Below are 24,788 nucleotides of genomic sequence, written 5' to 3' on the forward strand. Positions count from 1 at the left end.
TGCCAGATCAGGGTTGTCGGTTCCGCAGTTCGACCCAGCTAAATCTGCCTGCAGTCACAGGCCGTGGAAGAAATATGCGAATGACCTTAAAAACTGAAATCTACTGGCAGAGGAATAATGCCAGTTCTAATAAGATATGGCACATCTAAAGTTTACTGATAGAAAATGGGCTCATTCTGGAGAAAAATAACATGGAAAAAAAAAATCATGAAAAAAAAAAAAAAAAAAAAAAAGTACACAAATGTAAAATGTCACCCAACGGCAAAGACAGCTGGTCATGTAAAGTCATTTTTCCCCCTCTTTTAAATATCAATAACGCTAAGACTGTGCCATTTCCAAATACCACATGAAACCACGAGAAGGATGCCGGTCTTTGTACCTCAGGAACCTCTCGTACAGGTGACCGGATGCCACTGAAAAAATGTTGATGACGTCATCTTTCTCCTGCTTGGTTTCGTCCACTTTTGTACCTCCAGTGAAACCTCTGAAAAAGACAGAAAGCGGATTCATGAAATTTTCTACACTACTTGTCCAAAAATGTGTGGACACCCCATTATTATTATTATGTTTGTAAATGAATTCATGGTAGGTACACCAGTTAGGTAGGTGCACACTCATAGCCTACATAACATCTAAAAGAACAGTCTGACAGTAGGATAGGATATTCTTGATGAGCTGAACATGAGCCTAAGATCACCAATCCTCTTTTCAAGCATGGGCTAGCTAGAAGGCTCTAAGGCCACCCAACACTGGACAATCCAATAGCTTGGGATGAGTCAGAATTCCAGAGCTAATCATCTAACATCAGTACCGGTCATCACTAAGTCTCTCATGGCTTAATGCAATTAAAACCTCACTGCAATGATCAGACATTTTGGCCATTATGGCCTGAGGGTTGTGAGGTCGAATCCCAAGCCCTTGCAATCAGTGGCCCAAGACTAAGACAGCACAGTTGGTCGTGTTCTCTCTGGGGGAATAGATTATCATTATCAATGTTGGGTGACACAGGCTTCTGTTAGGTGGTGCGGCGGAGCCGGGGACTCGATGCTGTCCTCAGAGTGTGTCGTCTGCTCAGCAATGTATCCTTACCCTCCTGGTGCCGAGAATTTTGTTAGGGCTAGGGGAGCTATGAATGGGTGGGTTTCAAATTAGGGGCAACAGGGGAAAAAGGGCCACTGATGGCAAAGCGGCCTCACTCGGGATTTGAACTCATGACCCCCTGGCCACAGTGGCAGTGCGGCAACTCTCTTACTGCTGAGAGTGCCGGACACCTTTGCACAGTACTTGGTTAACCTGTACCTTGTTAGAGACTGCCAGAACCCGGAGTCGTTCTCATTAGTGCCGTCACTGAGCAGCTCCTCGTTCATCCTGTCCGGCTTTTTCTGCACCTGAATTAACAAGACAAGAGAAATAGAGAAAATTCAGAGCAATGGACACTGAACTGAATCAGAGGTGAGCAAGACGACGATATTTTATCCTTATGGTGAAAATCTGTTCGTGCTAAACTCTTGTGGATCATAATTAGTCCTGTTTCACTGGATGTAGTGCAGCAAAGTTTGAGTAAAAAATCACTGAGAGGGGGAAGCAGGGCAGGGTTTTTTTTTGTCCAACAATCAATCAGTTAAGCCCACTATTATTTCATTACTCAGCTAATCAGTGTATTAAATCTTCTGCTGTTTCCTCAGACATCGCCGCCGGTCACAGAAATCATCGTTCAACGTTCAGTCAGTGCAACAAAGTGAGGTCTGAGGTCTCCCAGAGTAACTGTGCGCAAGTCTGTGTTCAAGCCCAGCACTAACCTTCACTTTAATAATCTTGCTCTTGAAGTTATTCAGCACGACTATCAGGTCCTCCGCCTCGGCTGGAGAATCTGTGCCATCGTGACTGTGGGAGGAGAAGAAGAGTGAGATACACTTCGAGCTTCAAGTACGGCTCAGCTCGACCCGACATCCTTCAAAATCCACAGAAGACGAGCGTCCAGGCTTTTTTCTGTCCTGGCACCAAAGTGGTGAAATGAACTTCCCCTGGGTGTCCAACGCTCGCGGTCTTCAAACCCAGACTGAAGACCCTCCTCTTCTGAGAATAGTTTAGTAGTGTCTAAACTTAGAGGATCTTTGCATTTTTAAGCCTGTTCAAACTAACTGAGGTTTTTCTTGGGTTAATAGTGACGCTCTTTTGTAAGTCGCTCTGGATAAGAGCATCTGCTACTGTGGATATTAAAGGTTAATATTATCACAACTTCAAACAAACATATCGCAAAAAAAAAATTAATGCAGAAAGATTTTTATACTTGAGTTTAGATGTGAAAACATAAAAAGGCGACGAGTTCAGAAAGCAAATCCCTGTATCAGACTTTGGCGGCATCATTCCCGTTCACAAAGCGAGTGTAACAGGAATATTCACTCTGAGATTAAATACAGGGGCAGTTGTGGTTAAATTATTTAGTTTATGGAGTTCAACAACTCTGTGAATTCATGACAAATTCCGAAATGTCCAAAATCTTCTTTTGGTCTGCGTTTGAGATCACACATCCATTACAAATCAGGCAAGTCTAAAAACACAAGTGTCACTAGCTCTACTGGCTCTATAATGGTGCAAAGTGCTTGGTCCCCAACGATTGCCGTGTGCAATGTAATCTGAGGACGCACAGCACATATAGCTCAGCACAGCACACTATGGAAATCAGTGTTCCACACTCTAATTTTTCTAAAATTCATAATATTTTTCAAATTTCAGTAAGGTCATCTCATCTCTGACTGGTCCATAAAAACGAAATACTATATATTAGGGATGCACCACTCTATATTTTTGTGTTCCGATACAGATACAGATACATAAACTTTGCGTATCGGCCGATACTCAATACCGAACCGATACCATTGTTGAATTAATAAACCATATACCTGACCATCTAGGAGAGACTTAAGGCATTTGGATTGACATAATAATTACTTTACTCACTTCACAAAACAAACTATAACAAATGAACACAGATATAAATGATCCCAATTTCTGTTGGTCACTAAAATGAATAACTGTGCTGGACCTCGGCACACTGTTGTCTGGGCTCAGGACTTTTTGGCCAAAATCTGTGAGACTATCTTGGTTCTCCTTATATGGAGGACAAGCTGGATTACTCGCCGATAGTTGATGACAGATCTAGTTAGATAGGGGGGAGTCTTGCTGTTTGCTATAATGTGCATGATGTCTGTAGGTTACTCTGATCCTGGGTTACGAAGCCTAGAATACAGACGGTGCGAGAATTGGGTTTTCTGAATGGATCGGCCCTTTGGATTAGACTAATTATCCGATACCTAATCCAGCTAATTTCGTTAGTATCGAGGCCTAGTATCGGATCGGTGCATACCTACTATATATATAAATATATATATATAAAATATTTAAAAAATTCTGAAAATCACATTGTCTGAATATAATTATTTATATTTTTTTATATTTGCAAATAATGGTGGAAAATAAATATTTGGTCACCTACAAACAAGCAAGATTTCTGGCTGTCACAGACCTGTAACTTCTTTTTTAAGAGGCTTCTCTGTCCTCCACTCATTACCTGTATTAATGGCACCTGTTTGAACTCGTTAACAGTATAAAAGACACCTGCCCACAACCTCAAACAGTCACACTCCAAACTCCACTAGGGTGAAGACCAAAGAGCCATTGAATGACACCAGAAACAAAATTGTAGACCTGCAGCAGGTTGGGAAGACTGAATCTGCAATAGGCAAGCAGCTTGGTGTGAAGAAATCTACTGTGGGAGCAATAATCAGAAAATGGGAGACCTACAACCCACTGCTAATCTCCCTCGATCAGGGGCTCCACGCAAGATCTCAGCCCGTGGGGTCAAAATGATCACAAGAACGGTGAGATTGAATGAGAGAGTGAATGCTGAGTTGCATCCAAAGAACACCATACCAACTGTGAAGCATGGGGACGGCAACATCATGCTTTGGGGCTGTTTCTCTGCAAAGGGACTAGGACGACTGGTCCGTGTACATGAAAGAATGAATGGGGCCATGTATTGTGAGATTTTGAGTGCAAACCTCCTTCCATCAGCAAGTGCATTGAAGATGAAACGTGGCTGGATCTTTCAGCATGACAATGATCCCAAGCACACTGCCAGGGCAACAAAGGTGTGGCTTCGTAAGAAGCATTTCAAGGTCCTGGAGTGGCCTAACCAGTCTCCAGATCTCAACCCCATAGAAAACCTTTGGAGGGAGTTGAAAGTCCGTGTTGCCTGCCGACAGCCCCAAAACATCACTGCTCTAGAGGAGATCTGCATGGAGGAATGGGCCAACATACCAGCAACGGTGTGTGCCAACCTTGTGAAGACTTACAGAAAACGTTTGACCTCTGTCATTGCCAACAAAGGATATATAACAAAGTATTGACATGACAACTTTTGTTATTGACCAAATACTTATTTTCCACCATTATTTGCAAATAAATTCTTTAAAAATCAGACAGTGTGATTTTCTGATTTAGTAATTTTTTCAATAGATTTTAAATCTATTGCCCATTGTGTTTACTTAATGAAGAGAGCCTGTTCATATGAATAGGTTATATGCTTGACTTATATAGGATATATATATTTTTTTATATTCCAATGTCTGAACATTCTTAATAATTAAAATTTATTTGCTCTTTTAAAGGATGTAATTGTATTATATTATCATCAGTGACATAAAATTGTCTTAAAATGATACACTGTGTGCAGAATTATTAGGCAAATGAGTATGCCTAATAAACATCATCATTTTTATACAACAGCAGTCTTGAAATTGCCAAACTTTTGAAACGTAATCACCGAACAATCAAGCGTTTCATGGCAAATAGCCAACAGGGTCGCAAGAAACGTGTTGGGGGAAAAAAAAGGCGCAAAATAACTGCCCATGAATTGAGGAAATCAAGCGTGAAGCTACCAAGATGCCATTTGCCACCAGTTTTGTCATATTTCAGAGCTGCAACGTTAGTGGAGTATCAAAAAGCACAAGGTGTGCGATACTCAGGGACATGGCCAAGGTAGGGAAGACTGAAAAACGACCACCTTTGAACAAGAAACATAAGATGAAACGTCAAGACTTTTTCTAAGGTTTTATGGACTGATGAAATGCGAGTGACTCTTGATGGGCCAGATGGATGGGCCCGAGGCTGGATCAGTAAAGGGCAGAGAGCTCCACACCGACTCAGACGCCAGCAGGGTGGAGGTGGGGTACTGGTATGGGCTGGTATCATCAAAGATGAACTTGTGGGACCTTTTCGGGTTGAGGATGGAGTGAAGCTCAACTCCCAGACCTACTGCCAGTTTCTGGAAGACACCTTCTTCAAGCAGTGGTACAGAAAGAAGTCGGTATCGTTCAAGAAAAACATGATTTTCAGGCAGGACAATGCTCCATCACATGCATCCAAATACTCCACAGCGTGGCTGGCCAGTAAGGGTCTAAAAGAAGAGAAAATGATGACATGGCCCCCTTGTTCACCTGATCTGAACCCCATAGAGAACCTGTGGTCCCTCATGAAATGTGAGATCTACAGGGAGGGAAAACGGTACATCTCTCTGAACAGTGTCTGGGAGGCTGTGGTGTCTGCTGCACGCAATTTGATCGTAACCAGATCAAGCAACTGACAGAATCTATGGATGGAAGGCTTTTGAGTGTCATCGTAAAGAAAGGTGCCTATATTGGTCACTGATTTGTTTTTGGTTTTGATGATGGGTATATATTTGGGGTGTATATTTGTTTTTTATTAAGTTGCCTAATAATTCTGCACAGTAATGGTTACCTGCACAAACAGATATCCTCCTAAGATAGCCAAATCTAAAAAAAAAACCCACAATATTAAGCTTTGATATTTATGAGTCTTTTGGGTTGATTGAGAACATAGTTGTTGTTCAGTAATAAAAAGAATCCTCTCAAATACAACTTGCCTAATAATTCTGCACACACTGTATTGCAATAATTACTGGGACTGTATATTGTCCAAAAAAGACACATGCTGCAGGTTTCTTCTTTAAAATGTCAATAAAATGTCAAACTTCTGTGGACATGCACACATACAGTCACACACCTACCTGTAGATCTTGTATATATCATCGGATCGTCCTTTCCTCAGGCGGAGGATCCAGGCTCCGGGGTTGGCCTTCAGCTGGAAGTAGCCCTGTTGGAGACAGGAAGGAGCAGCTGGAATTAAACCCCCCTGCACTAAGCCGTATGTCCTTCAAGTGCACACTTAAGAGTATGCATTAGTTACATCAGTCATTTTCCCAATTAGTATGTGCTCCTCACCAGGTTGGCCATGACGATGGTGTCCACTATGACTGGATCCGATGCCGTGCCCAAGGTGAACTGGAGGCCGCGGGGCGGCTGACCCGTACTCACGTCAAAACAATGACCTTCTAGCAGGAGATACTCCAACTCGTACTCAGCAGCCACAACACTGTCCACCTGAAGAGCGTCCAGAGGCACATTCATTTAGTGATTTAGCAGACTGTCCAATCAAGCAGAACAACAGTTTGTGGTTCTACGATCACAGAAATAATGACTCCTGGCTTCGCTATAAGCTTCTTTAGCTGAGAAATGACACTGGTTCTTCTGCCTTTCCACTGAAATGAATGCCTATTGAACAGTTATGGAAGCCAGAAACGGATTTCATCCATTATCTTCTGGGAATCAGATCACAAAGACTGGCCTACCTCCTCAAGGTAGATGTTGTCCAGGTCGTAACGCGTATGAACTGACTCTACCATCCAGCTCTCGGGGGTGTTCAGGTTCAGGGTGAAGAGAGGAGACTGTGGCATGTCCAAGAACTTTGCCATTGGGCCCGGCGCAAAGCTGTTATCGGTCATGAAGGACACTTCTGGTTCCAGAACATAGCGGTAGAAACTAGAGGAGGCACAGAAAAAGCGTATGAAGTTCAATTCTTGGATTCTTTCTAAAGACTAGACATGGAACGTGGACCAACGTCACCCTGCGTCAAAATAACAGCTTGTATGAACTTGGGCTTCAGACTATGTGAAGGCTACAGCGAGCTTTAACGAAGTAAAAACATTAAAATCAGTATTTTATAAAGGGAACCTTATATAAATAAAGCACAAACTGGGCACAAATATTCCTGAAGCCACGGGTTTTGTCGGGGGCTCACCTTTTCAGCGGCATGTCAGAGAGCTTGGACTGGCAATTCATGAAGACTCTCAGGTTGACGTTGACCAGCTGCTTCAGGACCTGAAGGGCAAACCCAGACATGGAGGAGATGAGCTTTAAACCTCAGAGCAAGAGGAAAGGCTCTGAGCTCAGATCAAGCTTTCCTTTATTTATTCAACAATCAATCAATAACAACAATGGTCACCCAGCCCGACCTGCTGGAAGACTGCCCGCTGGGGTCCCCTCTACCTGCGTCAGACCAGCTGCCACCTACCAGTCCGACCAGCAATTTTATGTTATTTATTTTTATATTCTATTTATTTATATATATTTATATTATTTTAAAATAACTGAATTGATGTGGGGAGAGCGAGAGACTTCTACCCACCTAGGGAGAGCAGGGTCAATTGTGCTCTCTCAGGCTCCAGCTGCTGATGTCAGGGAGCATGACCTGGGACTGTAAATTTGTCTTCCTTACCAAAGTATTCCCTGGATTTAAACCAGCGATACTCAGGTCATGCTGCCCCCCCCCCACACACTTTTCAAAGTAAAAATGTGGTACTGTACTACAGTTGGATTTAAATATGTAAATCAACAACAGTAAAAGCTCAGTCTTTTGGGCTATGGAAGGCTGTTAAATAAATCACAGTGCTGTGGATTTTACCAAGAGCAGAGGGGCCAGTTTCTGTGCATCTCTGGTGACAGGGTCCACCACAGCCACCACATCAAAATACACCTCCTCCTCCTTCGGTCGGATCTTCACGGCGCTGTGAACAGGAAAGACAAAGCGATGACACAGAGTGCCGACTGGAGATGATAACTCCATTTACAGCAGGCAATACTTCAGTTTATCCGGCTTTTAGAAAGAAACAAAAAAAAAAAAAGAAAGAAGGAGAGTACCTGTATCTGTCCGCTGCAAATCCGTACTCAACCCGCGCCTCGCCTTTGGGCTGGGAGGAGAGCAGCGCGTCCACCTTCATGACCAAATCACTGGCTCTGGAACAGCAGAAGCCTCATATTCAACTACTTTCCTATAGATTACTAAGGAGCGATATGGTAAAAATACTGTATCACGATATTTTTTATCAAGACATTTTCACAATACACTGTATTTATCACGATACATGTAATCATGTAAATACATCAGTAGCTTCAGATTCTTAAACACTACTATTCAGGTACACTCCCATACTGAGTACACTGATATTTACTCAACATCTGCTGCTCTTCATTCAATTAAACCAGTCTAATTACACTGTTTGTAATAAAACCTGCAGCTGATCAGTGTTTATTAAGCACTACCAATACCATCCATATGCTTAGAAAATCATATTGTCTATCAGAATGACTCAGAATGTATCACAATACGATAAAATATTGTCATATTGACCAGCCCTACTTATACCTACATTTATCAACATCAGGCTAATGTAGATAATAATAAAGTAATGGAGGCTGATATCCACCAATTAACATACCACAATCTGCATCCCTAAATCAACACACACTTGCTTATTAAGTAAACTTATTAAGCTTTTTACAGATGTGGTCAGAGGTTTCCGTAAACTCCTCATGGGCATAACTGTCAGGGAAATACTGGGCTTTCAATGATCTCTGGTGCGCAGGTTTTCATGTTTGGGTCAAGGAAAAGTTTTGGATGTTTGGACGAATAAAGGTGATGCATTCAGCCCCGAGAACACCAAGTCAACTGTTAAGCATAGCATGTTGCTCTGGGCTGTTTGGCTGTCCGTGGAACTGCTACAATGCACAATGAAGAAGAACTAGCTCAAATCAACAGCTAGAGCAGGGGTCTCAAACTGCCGGCCCGTGAGGCAGCTTCACCTGTTAATGTGTTTGGATTAAATCCGGCTATTTTATTTTTTTAATCAGAATTTTCCATTTACCCTCATTTTTATCTTGTTTCTTCATTTGTTTAATTTTGCTTCAAGTTCTAAAACAATCACTAAGGTGCTGCACAGGTGCTAGCTCACCATTCACGGCACAAAAGCATCAATTTTGACTAAATCCCAGCCACTAGACATGTAGATCAGTATATGCTAGGTACTGGACAGAGGACAGAGGGAGCTGCCGTATACAGAGGCAGTTTCTGGAAGACTGCAGGCTTCAGGCTGCTCATAGTACGAGGATTCAGTGCCAGACGTGCACGATAATGCTCAACTCTATAGCTATATTTGTCGGACAAGGAACAAATGACCGGTTTACGGTGACTAAAGAAGTGCTATACCACCTGTCCAGTGCACAGAACGTCCGAGAACACCACTAAGGATATACTGCAGGAGCCGTGCAATGTCATATATTGTGCATTGTGGACAGTGCATACTGGAGAGCAGTTTTTTCACACAGATATTTACTTTCAAAAAGCTTCGTTAGAACAACCTGGTTCCTTGGAGAACACTGCCTGGCTAGTGGCCCCCAGGTAATCTGAGTTTGAGACCCCCGAGCTAGACAGCTGTATATATTTACCTGTCCTCCTCCACATTAAGCTGCTGCACTTTGCTCTTGATTCTCTCTCCAGACGTCTTCAGGATTAGGCTCTCGAGGAGCAGGAAATCGTCCTGGTTAAAGACCTCCCCCTCCTCTAGTGGACCAATAATCTGCAAGGGTAAAGGAAAGAAGGAGGGGGAAAAAAAAGACAAAGATAAAGTCATGCCGGACGAAAACCCTAAGGGTCTCCTTTACTTCATTAAGCTAAACCCACCCGTCCATTACTGATGACAGCCCTCTGGCCCTTGTGCAGCTTCAGGACATCCCGGCAATAGGCAGAGTGAGCCAACAGAAAGTCCACTTTAGGCGACTCGTATGCGCTCTTGAACAAAGGCACATCCATTCCCTTAGGGACAAGCAGAAGAGATAAATATATTATAAAGAGAGATTATAAAGTACAGCTCAGAACTTTTTAAAAGGCTTAAACATTTGTGCTCTACTGGCTGCATAATAGCACACGGTGCTTGGACCCCAAACATTGCCACTTGCTATGTAATTTTAATAGGGGAGCTCAACTCGCACCTCATAACGCACACAGTTATGACAGTGCACAGAAATCCATGTATTTTAGCGACTAACTAACTACCTGCTGGTGGTCTTGGCTGTTAAAAACTACCATTTATTAAGTTAACCATTAAATCCCATTCCTAGAAAACAATTAAACCTGAATATGAAATCTGAAACCAATCCTGATGCTTATTATACATGGCTTTCTTTTCTTACATTGGTCACTTTCTAGTAGTTCTGATCGGCCCATAAAATATCAGACCTAGGGGTGGACCGAAAAATTACATTAGCCGCTCCTGTGCTCTGTTAAGGGGAGAGGGGGAATTGGCGAAAGCTGAGACCTTTACATGTATGTAAACAATGCTGGCCAACACTGTACCTGCAGATGCTACATAGATGCTCACCTAACATTTTACAAACCTCCAACTGAACGTAACCCTGCACCGAACACCTAACCCGATATTTCAGGAGTAACAAAACACAGGGCCGGATGTCTTCTTTACCCCAACTGCAAAGTCTGCGATGTTGGTCCCAGAGTAAAGGGCCTGGGCCGTCTCTTCCTTGGCCATCTTGGTGATGAAGTTCTTGGCGTTGTTGGCTGTTTGCGTCTGCATGGCGGCCCAGATGGCTCGGGCAATCAGGGTGGTGGAATTGGAGGGGCTGTCCATTGGGTTATTGATCATCCCCAGTCGTACGTTATTGCTGGTTTTCTGAAGGACAGTTTCAGAGAAAGATATGAGCAAATTACAGCCAATTCAGGCTCTGTTCACTAATGGAAAAACCCTGGCTTGACTTGTGTGTGTGTGTGTGTCTCGGTGAGGAGGACGGTTACCATGTGTCGGATGGCATCATACAGGAGCTGACGGCCAGAGGGATGGTCGAAGTCTCCAACCACCCAGAACGTCACAGGACGGATCACGCCATCATCTGTGAATCACAGAGAAGAGGAGAGGGCATGTCGGGGTCATTACACAGCTGTTTGGACGCTTTTCTGCAAAAATGGCTTACTGAACCCGACCATTGTATAAAACAGAGAGGATCCAGACACAAAGCACATGATGCCAGGTGTAAACAGCCTCCATGTCCAACATGTTGAGTATTACATGCCAAGGGAACATAGCAGCAGAAGCCATTAGCAAAAGCAGATCGCATATGAAGGAAACTGGGCTGGGTGTGACAGAATGATTATATATATATATATATTAGATATACATTTTAGATACCAGTCCGTTTTCTCAATTATGACATAATTCAACATAAATAAATAATCATACCTTTAAAAAATAATATATTTAGGCTCAACTCTACAGCTATATTATATTTATATATATTTTAATGACTGATCTTAGGTGACTAAAGAAGTGCTATCTAGTGCTATCAAGAATACCATTACTGCAGGAGCTGTAAGATGTCATGTATTGTTCATTGTGGACAGTGCATACTGGAGAGGAGTAGGCACGCTGTAGGGCAAGACCGCTGTGCCACCGTCCCACTGTCCCTCACTTTGAGTCTTTCTCTTATGAGAACCATTACCCATACTGCATGTAAATATCTTGTTATTCCATTAATAATAATAAAAAAAAATTGACAGCTGATTGGTGGACAGTAAAGAGGAGGAGCTTTCATTGTAGCTGGCTCACAGACAGGCAGCAGAGCGCATTTAGCCTAAGAACAATTTTCCAGTGGTGCTCAGCCTCACGTGTGGCAATTTCATCTGAAATTACAACAAATTTAGCTGTGCACTATATGGAAGATACTGAACAGCCTTAAGAGCGATTCGTCCGAACAGGAAATTCATTCTTCACTGCGATCGCTTCTCGTTTCAAGGCTTTTTTTTCTGTAAAAAAACAGCTCACTAGCTAAAGCCCCGGCCCGACTAGAAAAAGATTCAAAGCAAACAGCAGCAGAGCACTGCCCATTTGTGCACCGTGGTCATCTTTATTACTGTTAAGATGATCTGTGGTGCTGAGAGTGAATGGCTAGATTTCTTCCCCCTCCTGATTAAGTGAGGGAGAGGCACACACAGTGAGGGTCGCTGTTCCCACCTGTCCAAACGCTCGACCCAGACTGAGGAACCGGCTGGTATTGATTTGGATTAGGGTTATTGTTCGATAGCCCAGACCTAAGAGCAATAAGACATGGAAAGGGAAAGGAGGAGGGAGGGGATTATTGAGACAGCTCTGCTCATCCATCTAACCCTGACAGTTCTGACTAATGACAAATGTGTTGCCGTAGCTAAATCCATACATGACACCATCGAAGCCCTTCTCTCAGAACACACACACACACACAAACATAAATGAGATGGTTGAGAAAGTGGGGAAACTTCAGTCTGACAGCAATTTTAGCAGAACTTGCAGAATGAAAATTGCTGCAGCGGTGGCTGCATGCTAATCTAGAGGACTGAGGATGTCCAGCTGCAGCGCTTTCCATCCAACACATCCATCGCTGCTGTGTGATTTATGAAAATTAGTGTTATTAAGATCAAACAAATCAGGCGCGGGCCAACCGCATTTCACTGCGCAAACAAAGGCAATTACCAGAGGATTCACTGGACTGCATTCCTGAGAGAGAGAAAGAGAAAGAGAGAGAGACAGACAGACAGACAGACAGACATGTACTAACACAGACAGTCAGGGGGAGGAAACCAACGGTTACGAAATGCAAAAGAGGACGGAATCAGGTTCTGCACCCGCCTCCTGATCTAGAACCTTCAGCCACAGGATAAACAAACAACACTGTAGACTCACTCACTCACTGGCCACTTTATTAGAAACACCGATCAACTGTGCGTGTTTCTCATGAAGTGGCTAATGAATGAAAGTATATGGTAGGTGTTTCTAATAAAGTGGCCAATCAGTGAAATGACACGGTAGGTGTTTTTAATAAAGTGGCCAGTGAGATAAACTACAAGGTAGGTGGCCAGTCAGTGAAACTACAGGGTGTTTCTAATAAAGTGACCAATGAGTGAAAGTATATGGTAGGTGTTTCTAATAAAGTGGCCAGTGAAAGTGGAAGGTAGGTGTTTCTAATAAAGTGGCCAGTGAGTGGAAGTACAAGGTAGGGGTTTCTAATAAAGTGACCAGTGAGTGGAAGCACATGGTAGGTGTTTCTAATAAAGTGGCAATGAGTGAAAGTATATGGTAGGTGTTTCTAATAAAGTGGCCAGTGAAAGTGGAAGGTAGGTGTTTCTAATAAAGTGGCCAGTGACATAAACTACACGGTAGGTGTTTCTAATAAAGTGGCCAGTGACATAAACTACACGGTAGGTGTTTCTAATAAAGTGGCCAGTGACAAACTACACGGTAGGTGTTTCTAATAAAGTGGCCAGTCAGTGAAACTACAAGGTAGATGTTTCTAATAAAGTGGCCAGTGAGTGGAAGCCCAAAGTTGAAGTTTCTAATAAAATGGCCAGTGAATGAAACTACATGATAGGTGTTTCTAATAAAGTGGCCAGTAGAAGCTCACCAATCCAAAAGATCTGCCAAATGTTTGTAAATGTACAAATTTTCTGGCATAGGAAAAAGGGTGAATTCAGGACTGGGCAGCAAAGGTTGTGTGTGTGTGGACTGAACGGACTGGAGAGTGAAACTTTTACAATGTTTACACACTCTATCAAACTCTTTTATTACACCAAAAAAAAGGTGAGGACAATACGGCCGATATGAGGCCTTTAAGGCAAGAAGAAAATAAGGGAGGTGGAAAACGCACCGCCTACAGCTCAGTGGTGACAGGCTATTTTCAGAAATGAGTCGATAATGACCAGCCTCTCACACATTTCTTCCCTTATGTGAGTCGGATGTAATTAGGTGCCTTTCCCCACGGAGGCTAATGACAGCTATTGCCTTACCTTTCTTTGTCATGTAGTTCATGCTGTTCGCCACAGCTGTGTTCTTCTCTTTGGTGTCCAGGAAGAGAAAGCGGGCGTATTCATCAATGAAATGGTTGTCTAGAGGGAGTGGAAGAGGGGGGGGGAACACAACACACAATAGGCTTAGTAAAATAAAAGTTATTACATACGGAGCGAGCGAGGTTAAAACAGCTTGCTGAATTACACATTTCCCTATGCGTGGAATCAAACCCCATGCATTTTGGTATTCAGCTGCTTCAGAACATCGACTGTTTGAGTTCATGTCCCTACTTCAGCCTCCCAGAGCGTGCAAATACCCGCACGCCAACTTGATCAAAATTCATCTCCTTGAGGAAACAAAATGGGTTATGAATATCATTGCCGACGCCTCATTTTCCCCCACTCTTTGTACATAAATGGATTTTCAAGAACAAACAAGACATTTAGCGTGGAATTCAAAACGAGGAGGCATTCCCCAGAGCCAGCCAAGCACCAAGCTCTGTGAATCTGAGGTGCAGACTAACAAAGCAGAGCTTGAACAGGAAATAGATGGTAGAAGGTCAAAAGAACAGACAGTCAGAGTCTCGGTCTGATGAATTGAGAGCAGAAAAGTGAAACTGACTGGTGCTGGACAGGTCCAGGTAGGTCCTAGTGGTGGTCAGGATCCTGGAGTTGATCCGCGGCACCACATTGGGCTGGTTCATGATGAAGTCCAACACGTCATGGTCGGTAGCCAGCTCCCCCTGAGAAGCACAAGTGGTTAGTGCATCATCATTCCTGACAGTGCACACGTGGTAGAAACCTCAGTCGTACTTATGAGCTGTAGAGCGCTTCTCTAACAGCAGAAGACCGTAGCTGGTCTGGACTACGCACCGATCAGCCATAACATTAGCACTACATGCCTAGGCAGCAGATCCTTCAAGTCCTGTAAGTTGTAAGGTGGGGCCTCCATGGACCTCCATGGACATACATTAACTCACTGGTTGTCCTTTGTTGGAGCACTTTTGGTAGGTAGTGGCCACTGGCCACCAGAACAACCCACAATACCTGATGTGTTTGCCAGAGTGGCTCAGATCCTTATGTTTTTAACATCACCTTTGAGAACTGGCTGTTCACCTGCTGCCTAATGTATCTTCCCCTTGACGGGAGCCGCTGTAGATGAAGATAATCAGTGGTTTTCATTTCACCGGTCACCGGTGGTGCTAATGTTATGGCAGGTCGGTGTAAACATATTCATATTGATAATGAATAAGACCAATCTTAAAACATTGGCCATCATTTGTGCACCGATGCTCTGTGTTTGGACCCTGATTGCCGTTTTCATTTAAAAATGGACACATTTCTAATAACCTTTATTAAAAGTATGTTAAATATTAAAATAAGTTGCTGCACGCTGAACGTCAAGCGTAACAGGCCAGGCTTGATGTCTTCAAAGCGCACACGTTGGAGTTTCATCAGTGGAACACTGTGACTGTTCTCACCAAGTAAACGGCACGCTGGAAGAAGCTGGTCGTCTCCAGGATCTTGTGCATAACGGTGGTCTCCAGTTCATCAGGGTCAAGCTGCTCACGCTGCAGAGGCATGCCGTTGTACAGCACCACGGGCAGCGGCCCCACTCCAGTCTGCTCGTAGTAGGCCTTTCCTTCCTGCAAAGACAACACATCAGCCTGTCTCTCTCAAGAGCCAAGAGGTCTCCTAAATCATTTACCAACCAGGATAACAATCAGGGTGAGACTTAGGGAAAAATGTACTACTTCAAAAAGACTGATCCACCACGTTAGTATCAACCAACTTTCAGCCCTACGTTTAGCCTGGGCTGTTTACCACAAACCTGTGCAGGTTCACAAGTGGTTCTGCCATTCATTGATGGGGCATGTTTACACACTCCTGGCATTAACATACATTTCATATCTGGATCTACTCTAACCAGACTCTGTTTACACTGGGCATTAAAATGTGTCTCCTTTCGGAGCTTCTTCGGGAACCTCTTATGGTGCTTTGAGAAGGTCAAGGTTTTTTGGGGCAATGGAACTACTGAAAACACTCCAGGATGGTTGATCGCCAAGCCTGGACATGATCACCCTACAAAGAAAAACAGCACAACACACAGAGTCTTCCTGTACCTTGCGGTTGCTGTCGTATGCGGAGTCTGCTCCCAGAATACTTCGGACCTCTACGTAGGGATAGCGCTTCTCCAAAACCCCCACCACATGCTCCACCTTCAGCTTTCCTCCACTGGGCACTCTGTTCAGCATCTGATTCAAAATACACAGTCGTTCATTTCATTATCTTTCGATAAAAGACCATTTTTCATGGCATTTTGACATTTGGCTTTCATAACTTTAATAAATGTAATGTAATAATAATAATAAACCAGTTTCTTATATGATTATTAAACATCCCAGAAACGCCAACAAATACAGGATCCCTCATACATGCTGAATTTTTAAATTGAAGTAAGAATTTCTTCATATAGTTATATAGGGACAAAAGTAATGGGTCCCCTAACTCCCTCGTAGCCCACGCCTGGCCTTAGGCAGGATACCAATGTAGTGCCAATGTTGATCTGCTCCAGAGAGTCCTATTCTATTGGCAGTACTTCTCAACAGGGACTAGACATGCTGTGTGTGTGCATTTGAATATTCGTGTCAGTAATGGGTGCAATATAAAGTAGCTGAATGCATTCATTAAAAGGGAGGGGGAAATATGGAGCACCTATTTATAACAAATTCTGAATGACTGCAAATGGACTTACGGAGAGGACGGCATCAAAGGCCATCTGGTTGTCCACTTCATCTGCGATGTAGTTGAACGCTCTCAGCATGGCCACTCCAGCGTCCTGCATACCATCAATGTCATCAGCATCATTCACCACAAACACCAGCCCAATCCTGTGAGGGACAATAAAACAACCACAGACCCAGTTATTGAACAGCAGACTCTGACAAGACCAGCAAAACTCTACCCCACAAGACCTGATGCCTGATGTTTTGGAGACCCAGTTGTCTAACCATCACAATCTGGCTCCTGAAAGTGTGTCTCAGGTTCTTATGCTTGCCCATTTTTCCTGCTCTTAACAACATTAACAACACCTGGAGGTGAAAGTTTTTACAGGATTTGAAGGCCTTGAAGGGACAACGCAGAAATTCTCGCTGAGAACCGGATGTACTGGAGAACACTTGCTTAGCATGGTAGGATCTAAAGCCTGTGTGTATGTGTGTGTGCAGAGACTTACCTGAGGGGGATATTGTTGCTGTAGAACATCTCTGCCACACTCAACAGCTCTGCTGTGTTCTCATGAGTAGGGTCCAAGATCAGGACCTTAAAAAAAAAAAAAAAAAAAAAAAAGCCACACAAACTTTAGACTTTTAGGCTGTTACGGGGTTGTTTTGGGAATCATTACAGGCGTAGACATCAGTGGAACAGGCAAATCAAATCAGATGGTCAAATCCTTTCTGGCAAAAGTGGTCTGAGTCCGAGAATTAGCTACTTCAGTCTCCCTGTTGACTCATCGCTATTGGATATATTGGGACAGGCAGCTGATTCATCACTGGTCCACAAGCGACTGGTTGCTTTAGTGCGTCCAAACGCATTCATGTTCAATGAGCTTCTCTCATTAAAGACTTAACGAATTAAAAAAACCAAAAACAAAAAAAACACAGAATGTCATCTAGAAACCTGACGTATAACAGCGGAAACAGTTCAGTGCTCACCAGGTTGTGAAGGTTCTTGCGGATCTGTCTTATGACCCCCGGGAAGGTGGGCCTCAACAGCTCCTGCACGTTGGATGGCCAGGAAGCATACCGGCCATCGGTCTCCAGATTGTTTATCCACTACAGAGGGAAAGAGAGAAAGAGAGAGAGAGAGAGAGAGAGAGAGAGAGAGATGGATGATCTACCCACCCGGAGAGAGAGCTAGGCCAATTGTGCTCTCTCAGGCTTAGGCTGCTGATGACAGGCTGCTTGTTAAAACCTAGACCGATAAATGGCAGTCTTCCGACCCCACAGTCCTTTTACTCTGATTTAATGCATGTTTTTTTGTTTGTTTATTATGACATTTTTTATATATATATTATAAATATTATAATATATTGTTATTATACACATATTATATAGTGTCCTTTCTTTTTTCCTAATTTCTTTGTTAAATAAATGGCAGTAAAATTCTCACTGCTTTTGCAAGATCATGTTTACTCCATAAAAAGGATTAAATATTAATAATATGTCCACGTTTCTTAATAAAGAACTAAATATTTAATTGGGTCCCAAATATTATTTACTTATTTTATTTATTTATTTATTTATTTTTTACACACAATTTACACAACCAGTACACAGTGTAAGTCAGTCTCATTGGCCACTGGGTAAGCTATACCAACTGAACTGGCCTCTGGACACGGTCCATCATGCCAAGGTTGAGCGTGCGGTTTGGAAGCTTACGTAGATCGAGGGGCTGCGGATGTCTACAGCATAGTCCGAGTCGGCGGGCTGTACGTTCAGTTTGAGTATGTCGTGGATGAAAGGCGAGTCGATGAGGAGGCTGCGCAATCCCTCCATGACTCGCGCCTCGTTCCTCAGCACGTCGAACACGCTGCAAGAAATCACACACCCGTTTAGAGACTAACACTTGTACCGCGGCAGCATGCTAATGGCCACAGATTTTTTTTTTTTTGGTATGTGGCAGAGCTTCAGAATTGCCATGCGGAGCAGGTGTTCGCTACAGTGCTGAAATATAGCAAATCCATCACAGAGTTTGTTAATCTTCTCCACCTCTCCCTGTCTTCACTATATCTGCCGAATTTTCTAAGCCCTTAAACAGTCCTGCTTTGCATTTCCCGACTAACTCGGAGAAAGACTGGACGGGTGCAAGCTGGGTGAAAATGTATGGGTGATGTGTTATACATAAAGCCACAGATTCAGACTTCTCACATTCCTATAGTTTTTCCAGATGTGAAAATGCACAGTGCAGGCTAGAAAAAGTAAGTGAACTTCTGCGTTACAGACTTCACCAAGAGCAAATATGTTTTTAATTAATGAGATGAGATTGGAAGTGTGGCTTTCACAGGAGCTTTGCCCATTGAATAAAAGCATACAATGACATGACAACAGATTGGTTAGCGGGAATCATGCCTCTATGCTAACATCTTTCAGAAGACCTCAGAAGATCAATATTTTGCTCTGTTCCTAAAGCCAGTAATGCCAAGCAAAGGCTTGAATTTTGAACACCAGCAAAAGGACAGCTGGCTTTGAACAAGGAGGTGATTCTGTTCTTATGGTATCAATACCCAGTTAGACATTAGAACATTAACATACAATAACAATATTATATGTAACAATAATAATAATAATAATAATAATAATGAAATACATTAATTAAATGGTAACATCGACCAGCTATAATGCTGTTTAAATGAGTATGTATGCTAAAAACATAAATAAATATTAATAAAAAAGGTCCCCACCTGAAGATGTCCTGCACATCCAGGTCAATGTGAAGTCCATTAATGAAGAGAGCAGAGTCTCCCGGCTGAAGGCCCAAGGATCCCTTGAAGTACTACAGAAAGCAAATTAACATACACTAATTAACATTAAAAATTTGAATGAAACACGATTCATAACTCAGCCTCTATCCGCATGATATTTACTGCTTTAGTTAACAAAAGGAGACGCTAGGCTAGCGTTGCTAACAAACACTAGACATAAGACGGTCACCAGTCTCAGCGGGGGTAAGTGATAAGTCATGTTGATGTTAGATTTTTCTACTATTCCTTTAAGTAATAGGAAACAGGCTGCTTCAGTAAAGCCCACTGGATCATTAATCACAGGATTGTGGGTTTGAGACCCAGGTCTGCCAAGATGTCACTGTTGCACACCTGAGCTAGGCCCTCAACCCCCAACTGCTCCAGAGGTGCTATAGGATGGCTGAGCCTGCACTCTGACCCTAGATTTAGGATCATGATGTTGTGGGCTCAATTCCCACAACTGGAGGGTCTCTGTTGGGCCCTTGAGCAAAGCACAGCTGTCTGTTAATCTATCCCTCCCTGTCTGTTCCAAGTGTGCTGTAGCATGGAAGCCCCTGCTCTGACCCCAGCTTTTAACAGTGGTGGCTCAGTGGTTAAGGCACTGGATTGATTATTGATCATATGGTTGTGGATTCGATACCCGGCTCTGGTAAACTGCCACTGTTAGGCCCATGACCACTGCACCTAACCTACTCTCCTCCAGTGGTGCTGTAGCATGGCATACCGTGCTCTGACCCCAGCTTTTAGCAGAGGAGAACTGGGTTATTGGTCAGTGGGTTGTTGGTTCAATACCCATGTCTGCTAATCTGCCACTGTTGGGCCCTTGAATAAGGCACTTAACCCTGTCTGCTATAAGGGCGCCCTGTGCTGGGCCATGGCTTTTAGAATTGGTGGTTCAGTGGTTATTGATCATAGGGTTGTGGGTTCAATACCTGGCTCCACTAAACTGCCAATGTTGGGCCCTTAAGCAAGTCACTTCGTTTGTTATTCTGTTCCTTCGAGAGAAGTCTGTTTGTCGTGAGGAATGGGAAGCGGATTCACTGCAGGCTTCATTAAAGGAACTGAGAGAACGCTTTGGATCAGGGCGACTTTAACGAGAAGCACAATGACACAAGCCTCGGAAGAACCGGGGACAAGAGCAGCCGCATAATTTATTCCCTTCTGCCGGTCCGGACCAAGAACAAACGTGATGTATATGCAGACATTTCAAAACGGGACTGGAGTGGAGGGGTTGGTTGCTGGTGGAGAAGTTGCAAAAGGAATAATCATTCATTTAATTAACACACAACCGAAGCTGCTGTTCGCCAACGTGCTCTCCTTTCATCTCAGACGCTGTTTACAATTTGCAGGAAGATGAAAAGTGGAGGGGGAAAAAAAAGAAGAAAAGAAGAAGAAGTAAAAAAAAACATGTGTCTTAAAGATTTCTCCCAATGTGAGTTATGTGGCGTAAACAAAGGTTTGACTGAGGCCCTTTTTCACGGCTGTTATCGCAGCCTTGCAGCGCAGTACAGCGGCACCACTGGGACTCATAAGGGCTTAGTCATTGCTAATATGGCACTCAGTTAGAGCTCCAGCTCGGCAGAACAGACCGGCGGAATGGCTTAAAAGCACAGAAGACGCTGCCGGAGACGTGAGGGAAGGCAGGGAAACACTTTACCTTTTGGTTCTCTTCAATCTCTTTCCGGATCTCGGAGTTCACCACTGTCTTGGTTATGGACCTGAGGAGCAAAATCACATTAATGCTGGTGTCATTATTTTATTATTCCCCATTTCCATATAAACCACAGGTGAGTTATGCTGTAATAAATGGAATATTTCCCCGATTCGTCACACTGGAAGCAGCCAGTTTAGAACAGACAATAGTTAATGCTGAGAGGCAACCCAGCATAACACACAGACAGCCTTCTGCACGTATTCCTGAACATGTCTGTAGGTCCCGGCCCACTGTAGCTCAGCATACCCAATAAAAACGAGTGTCGGTGATCTTAAACACAGTAACTGAGGTTGGCTAGATGTTAACTACTCTAGCTGATTTAAGCTAGATTTGAACTACTCTGGCTGAGGTTAGCTAGATGTTAACTAACCCAGTTGATGATACCTAGATGTGAACTACTAACTACTAGCTACATGTTAAACATTCTAGTTGGAGTTACCTTGTTGTTGGCTAGATGTTAACTACTCCAGCTGATGTTGGCAAGATGTTAAGTACTCTGGCTGATTTAGGCCGGATGTTAAATATTCCAGTGGATGTTAGCTAGACGTTAAGTACTCCAGGTGATGTTGGTTTGATGTTAGCTAGATGTTAACTACTCCAGGTGATGTTGGTTTGATGTTATCTACTTCATTAGATGTTGGTTTGATGTTAGCTAGATGTTAACTACTCCAGGTAATGTTGCTTTGATGTTAGGTAGATGTTAACTACTCCAGGTGATGTTGCTTTGATGTTAGGTAGATGTTAACTACTCCAGATGATGTTGCTTTGATGTTGGCTAGATGTTAACGACTGCAGGTGATGTTGGTCTGATGTTGGCTAGATGTTCTCTACTCCAGATTATGTTGCTTTGATGTTAGCTAGATGTTAACTACTAAAAGGGTAAAGGTAAAGGTGCACATATTTGTCACTGTGTCCTCCGCATTTAACCCATCTGTGGTAGTGAACACACACACACTAGTGAACTAGGGGCAGTGAGTACACACACCCAGAGCGGTGGGCAGCCAACTCCAGCACCCGGGGAGCAGAGAGGGTAAAGGGCCTTGCTCAAGGGCCCAACAGTGGCAGCTTGCCAAGCCCGGGAATCGAACCCACAACCCTGTTATCGATAGGCGATGTTGCTTTGATGTTTGCTAGATGTTAACTATTAGCTACATGTTAAATATTCTAGTTGCTGTTCCTAGATTTGCTAGATGTAGAACTACTGTAGTTGATTTTACCTAGAACTTCTCCAGCTGATGTCAGCTAGATGTTAACTACTCTAATATTTTGCAGATGTGTGTCTACCCAGAAGTATAAATCAAGCTATATAAATGCACTTAAATAGCAAAAGAAATGAGAATACGCGAATCCCTTCAGCATCCCTAAACAAAATCCCTTTCTAAAATTCAAACAATAAGCTCAGGGTGGAGTGAAATGTGCGTACCTCGCCTTGGTAGGAAAGTTCTGACTTAGATCCCTCATGACGTTGAGAGCGTCAACAGCGGGAGCTGCCAGGATACGAGCTGCTGTCTGGAAGCTGAGATCTAAAGAGAGAGAGGGAGAGAGAGACTGAATGAGTCAGTTACAGAGTCTAAAATTTAACGTTCCAGACCAGGATGAGCTTAGGACAGGGATGCATTGCCTGCACCCACTCCCTGACCACTTGCAGCAGAATTTGTTGGCCGTCTATTAGTCCTTCATCAATGGTCCGTTTCTGCCCAGTCCCAGCTGGATATATTTGGGTGGTGGATACCCAGCTTGGCACAGAGTTTAATACACCATGCCAGTGTCTCTTTATGTTGACTATGGTTCACCACCTAAATCATATCTACACAACACTGGTGGACGGAGGAGAAGGGCTGATGAATGATAAAGCAACAGATGGTCTTCAGATGAAGTCTACTGATAGCAAACTTCCATCCAAGGAATCAACGTTTTATTACTTGAACACTGACGGGAAGCATCAAAGGGAGTAACTGTGGAGTTACTAATACGTGTGAAGTGTGTGTGTGTGTGTGTGTGTGTTTTCCAGCAGCCTAAATGTGTGCTTGCCTAAATCTCCTGGGATTTCCTCCTAATAGAGCTCTAATGAGCTTCAGGCACTGTGGTCTGTATACCGCACTAGACAGACAGAGCCATGGCTAATAAAAAGACAAGGGAATAGTGTAGCAGCCTTGGTGTATACACTCATGAAACTAAGAAATCCAATATCTTAAATTATTAGAATTTTTCTTAAGATCTAAAAGAAAGGGATGTACTGAAAAGCGCTCAATACTTGGTTGGGGCTCTTTTACCATAAATTACTCCAGGCGATGTTGTTTTGATGTTAGTCACATCAATAGTTAGTTACATCAACAGTAGTTATGTTAACAACTCCAGGCGATGGGTATGGTGACCTTAGGCCTTAGGTGACCTTAGGCTCATGTGTGGCTGCTCCAGCAGAGTGCCCTGCTCCACTGGAAATGCTTTTTTATGGAGATTACATGAGCTGTGAGTGCGGACGAAGGGGTGTCCGGATACTTTTGAATATATGGTGTGTATATATCCTGTCAGCTTGTCAGTCAGAACAGAGATGGGTCCAGCATACTCGCCTTGCATCTGCCAGACTTTGAGCGGGGCCATGTCATTGGTGCTCTCGATCAGGTGCTTGCGGAGCTCCTTCAACTGTTCCTTCAGTTCGGGGTATATCGTCCTGCATGTAGGGAGCGAGCAGACAGTTAGCAGATCTTCCTACTCTACAGGAGAGCCCCTCTCTAATTCTGAACAGTTAGAAAGTAGCACTCACTTGAGTTTTCCAAACAGGAAACCTTGGACTTCGTCCACTGGGTCGTTCTCACCAATCACCGTAGCGTTGACATCAGCACCTGCAGGTTATAGGAAGGGTGTTGAGTGTGTTATAGAATTTTTTTTTATTATTTGTGTGCAAAATCTGGTCATGTTGCTGGACCTTGAACTTGGGTGTCATCTTTGGCCTTGTACTCCTGGTTTTTGATAGCTAGCTCCACCCCATAGCCAGACAGGAACACTTTACTCTTACTTTGATGCTGTTGGAAACAGAGGAAAATTCATCACATCTGCTCCTAGATGAGCTAAACCTTTGAGGTGCTGAGATGCAAAAATGCTTCTTAATGGAAATCAATAACGTCTGAAGGCATCATGCAGTCGATGTTCTATCCTTACGGGGAGGTAATGCCGCAGGACGTAGTTAATCAGTCCTTTGTTCACTTTGGACAGCATGTGCTGATGGAAGCTAGCAAACTCTCTGGTGCCCAACTCGGCATAGAGAATGACCACAGGAGCTCCTGGATTGGCTGAAGGAAACCGGTGGTCGCCTTTGAACAGGAATGGTTTTGGCCTGTAAGAAAAAATGGAGAATAGTGTTACTAAAGGATAAGGTCTACAGGCGTGGGCTGTGCAGCAGTGGAACTACGCTTTCTTTAGAGATGGTGCCCTGACCAATATCTCTGGGATTAGATGGCGTGTCACAACCAAACATTCAACCAACATCAGTACTTTTCCTCACTAATGCTTTTGGGCGTCTAAATGCAATCAAAT

At 43.4% G+C, this 24,788-nt stretch overlaps 1 protein-coding gene across 2 annotated transcripts in view; it reads right to left on the reverse strand.

Moving 5' to 3' along the window:
* uggt1 (UDP-glucose glycoprotein glucosyltransferase 1) overlaps positions 1 to 24,788 on the reverse strand; it is a 34,400-nt gene that overhangs the window by 6,090 nt on the left and 3,522 nt on the right. For both annotated transcript variants that reach the window (XM_072688303.1, XM_072688304.1), the window contains exons 6-33: positions 24,414 to 24,588; positions 24,181 to 24,277; positions 24,019 to 24,097; positions 23,825 to 23,925; positions 22,678 to 22,777; positions 21,198 to 21,258; positions 19,481 to 19,572; positions 18,459 to 18,609; positions 17,733 to 17,852; positions 17,255 to 17,340; positions 16,775 to 16,910; positions 16,143 to 16,274; positions 15,501 to 15,665; positions 14,642 to 14,762; positions 14,020 to 14,118; positions 11,002 to 11,096; positions 10,673 to 10,879; positions 9,877 to 10,008; positions 9,642 to 9,772; positions 8,058 to 8,153; positions 7,822 to 7,924; positions 7,159 to 7,238; positions 6,710 to 6,899; positions 6,303 to 6,461; positions 6,089 to 6,174; positions 1,800 to 1,884; positions 1,300 to 1,388; positions 380 to 484 (exon numbers count right to left, since the gene is read on the reverse strand). In XM_072688303.1, coding sequence (XP_072544404.1) covers positions 380 to 484; positions 1,300 to 1,388; positions 1,800 to 1,884; positions 6,089 to 6,174; positions 6,303 to 6,461; positions 6,710 to 6,899; positions 7,159 to 7,238; positions 7,822 to 7,924; positions 8,058 to 8,153; positions 9,642 to 9,772; positions 9,877 to 10,008; positions 10,673 to 10,879; positions 11,002 to 11,096; positions 14,020 to 14,118; positions 14,642 to 14,762; positions 15,501 to 15,665; positions 16,143 to 16,274; positions 16,775 to 16,910; positions 17,255 to 17,340; positions 17,733 to 17,852; positions 18,459 to 18,609; positions 19,481 to 19,572; positions 21,198 to 21,258; positions 22,678 to 22,777; positions 23,825 to 23,925; positions 24,019 to 24,097; positions 24,181 to 24,277; positions 24,414 to 24,588 — 3,273 coding nt within the window. The remainder of the gene's footprint in view (positions 1 to 379; positions 485 to 1,299; positions 1,389 to 1,799; positions 1,885 to 6,088; positions 6,175 to 6,302; positions 6,462 to 6,709; positions 6,900 to 7,158; positions 7,239 to 7,821; positions 7,925 to 8,057; positions 8,154 to 9,641; positions 9,773 to 9,876; positions 10,009 to 10,672; positions 10,880 to 11,001; positions 11,097 to 14,019; positions 14,119 to 14,641; positions 14,763 to 15,500; positions 15,666 to 16,142; positions 16,275 to 16,774; positions 16,911 to 17,254; positions 17,341 to 17,732; positions 17,853 to 18,458; positions 18,610 to 19,480; positions 19,573 to 21,197; positions 21,259 to 22,677; positions 22,778 to 23,824; positions 23,926 to 24,018; positions 24,098 to 24,180; positions 24,278 to 24,413; positions 24,589 to 24,788) is intronic.

Source organism: Salminus brasiliensis, chromosome 9 (genome assembly GCF_030463535.1).
Source record: "Salminus brasiliensis chromosome 9, fSalBra1.hap2, whole genome shotgun sequence".
Classification (NCBI taxonomy): domain Eukaryota; kingdom Metazoa; phylum Chordata; class Actinopteri; order Characiformes; family Bryconidae; genus Salminus; species Salminus brasiliensis.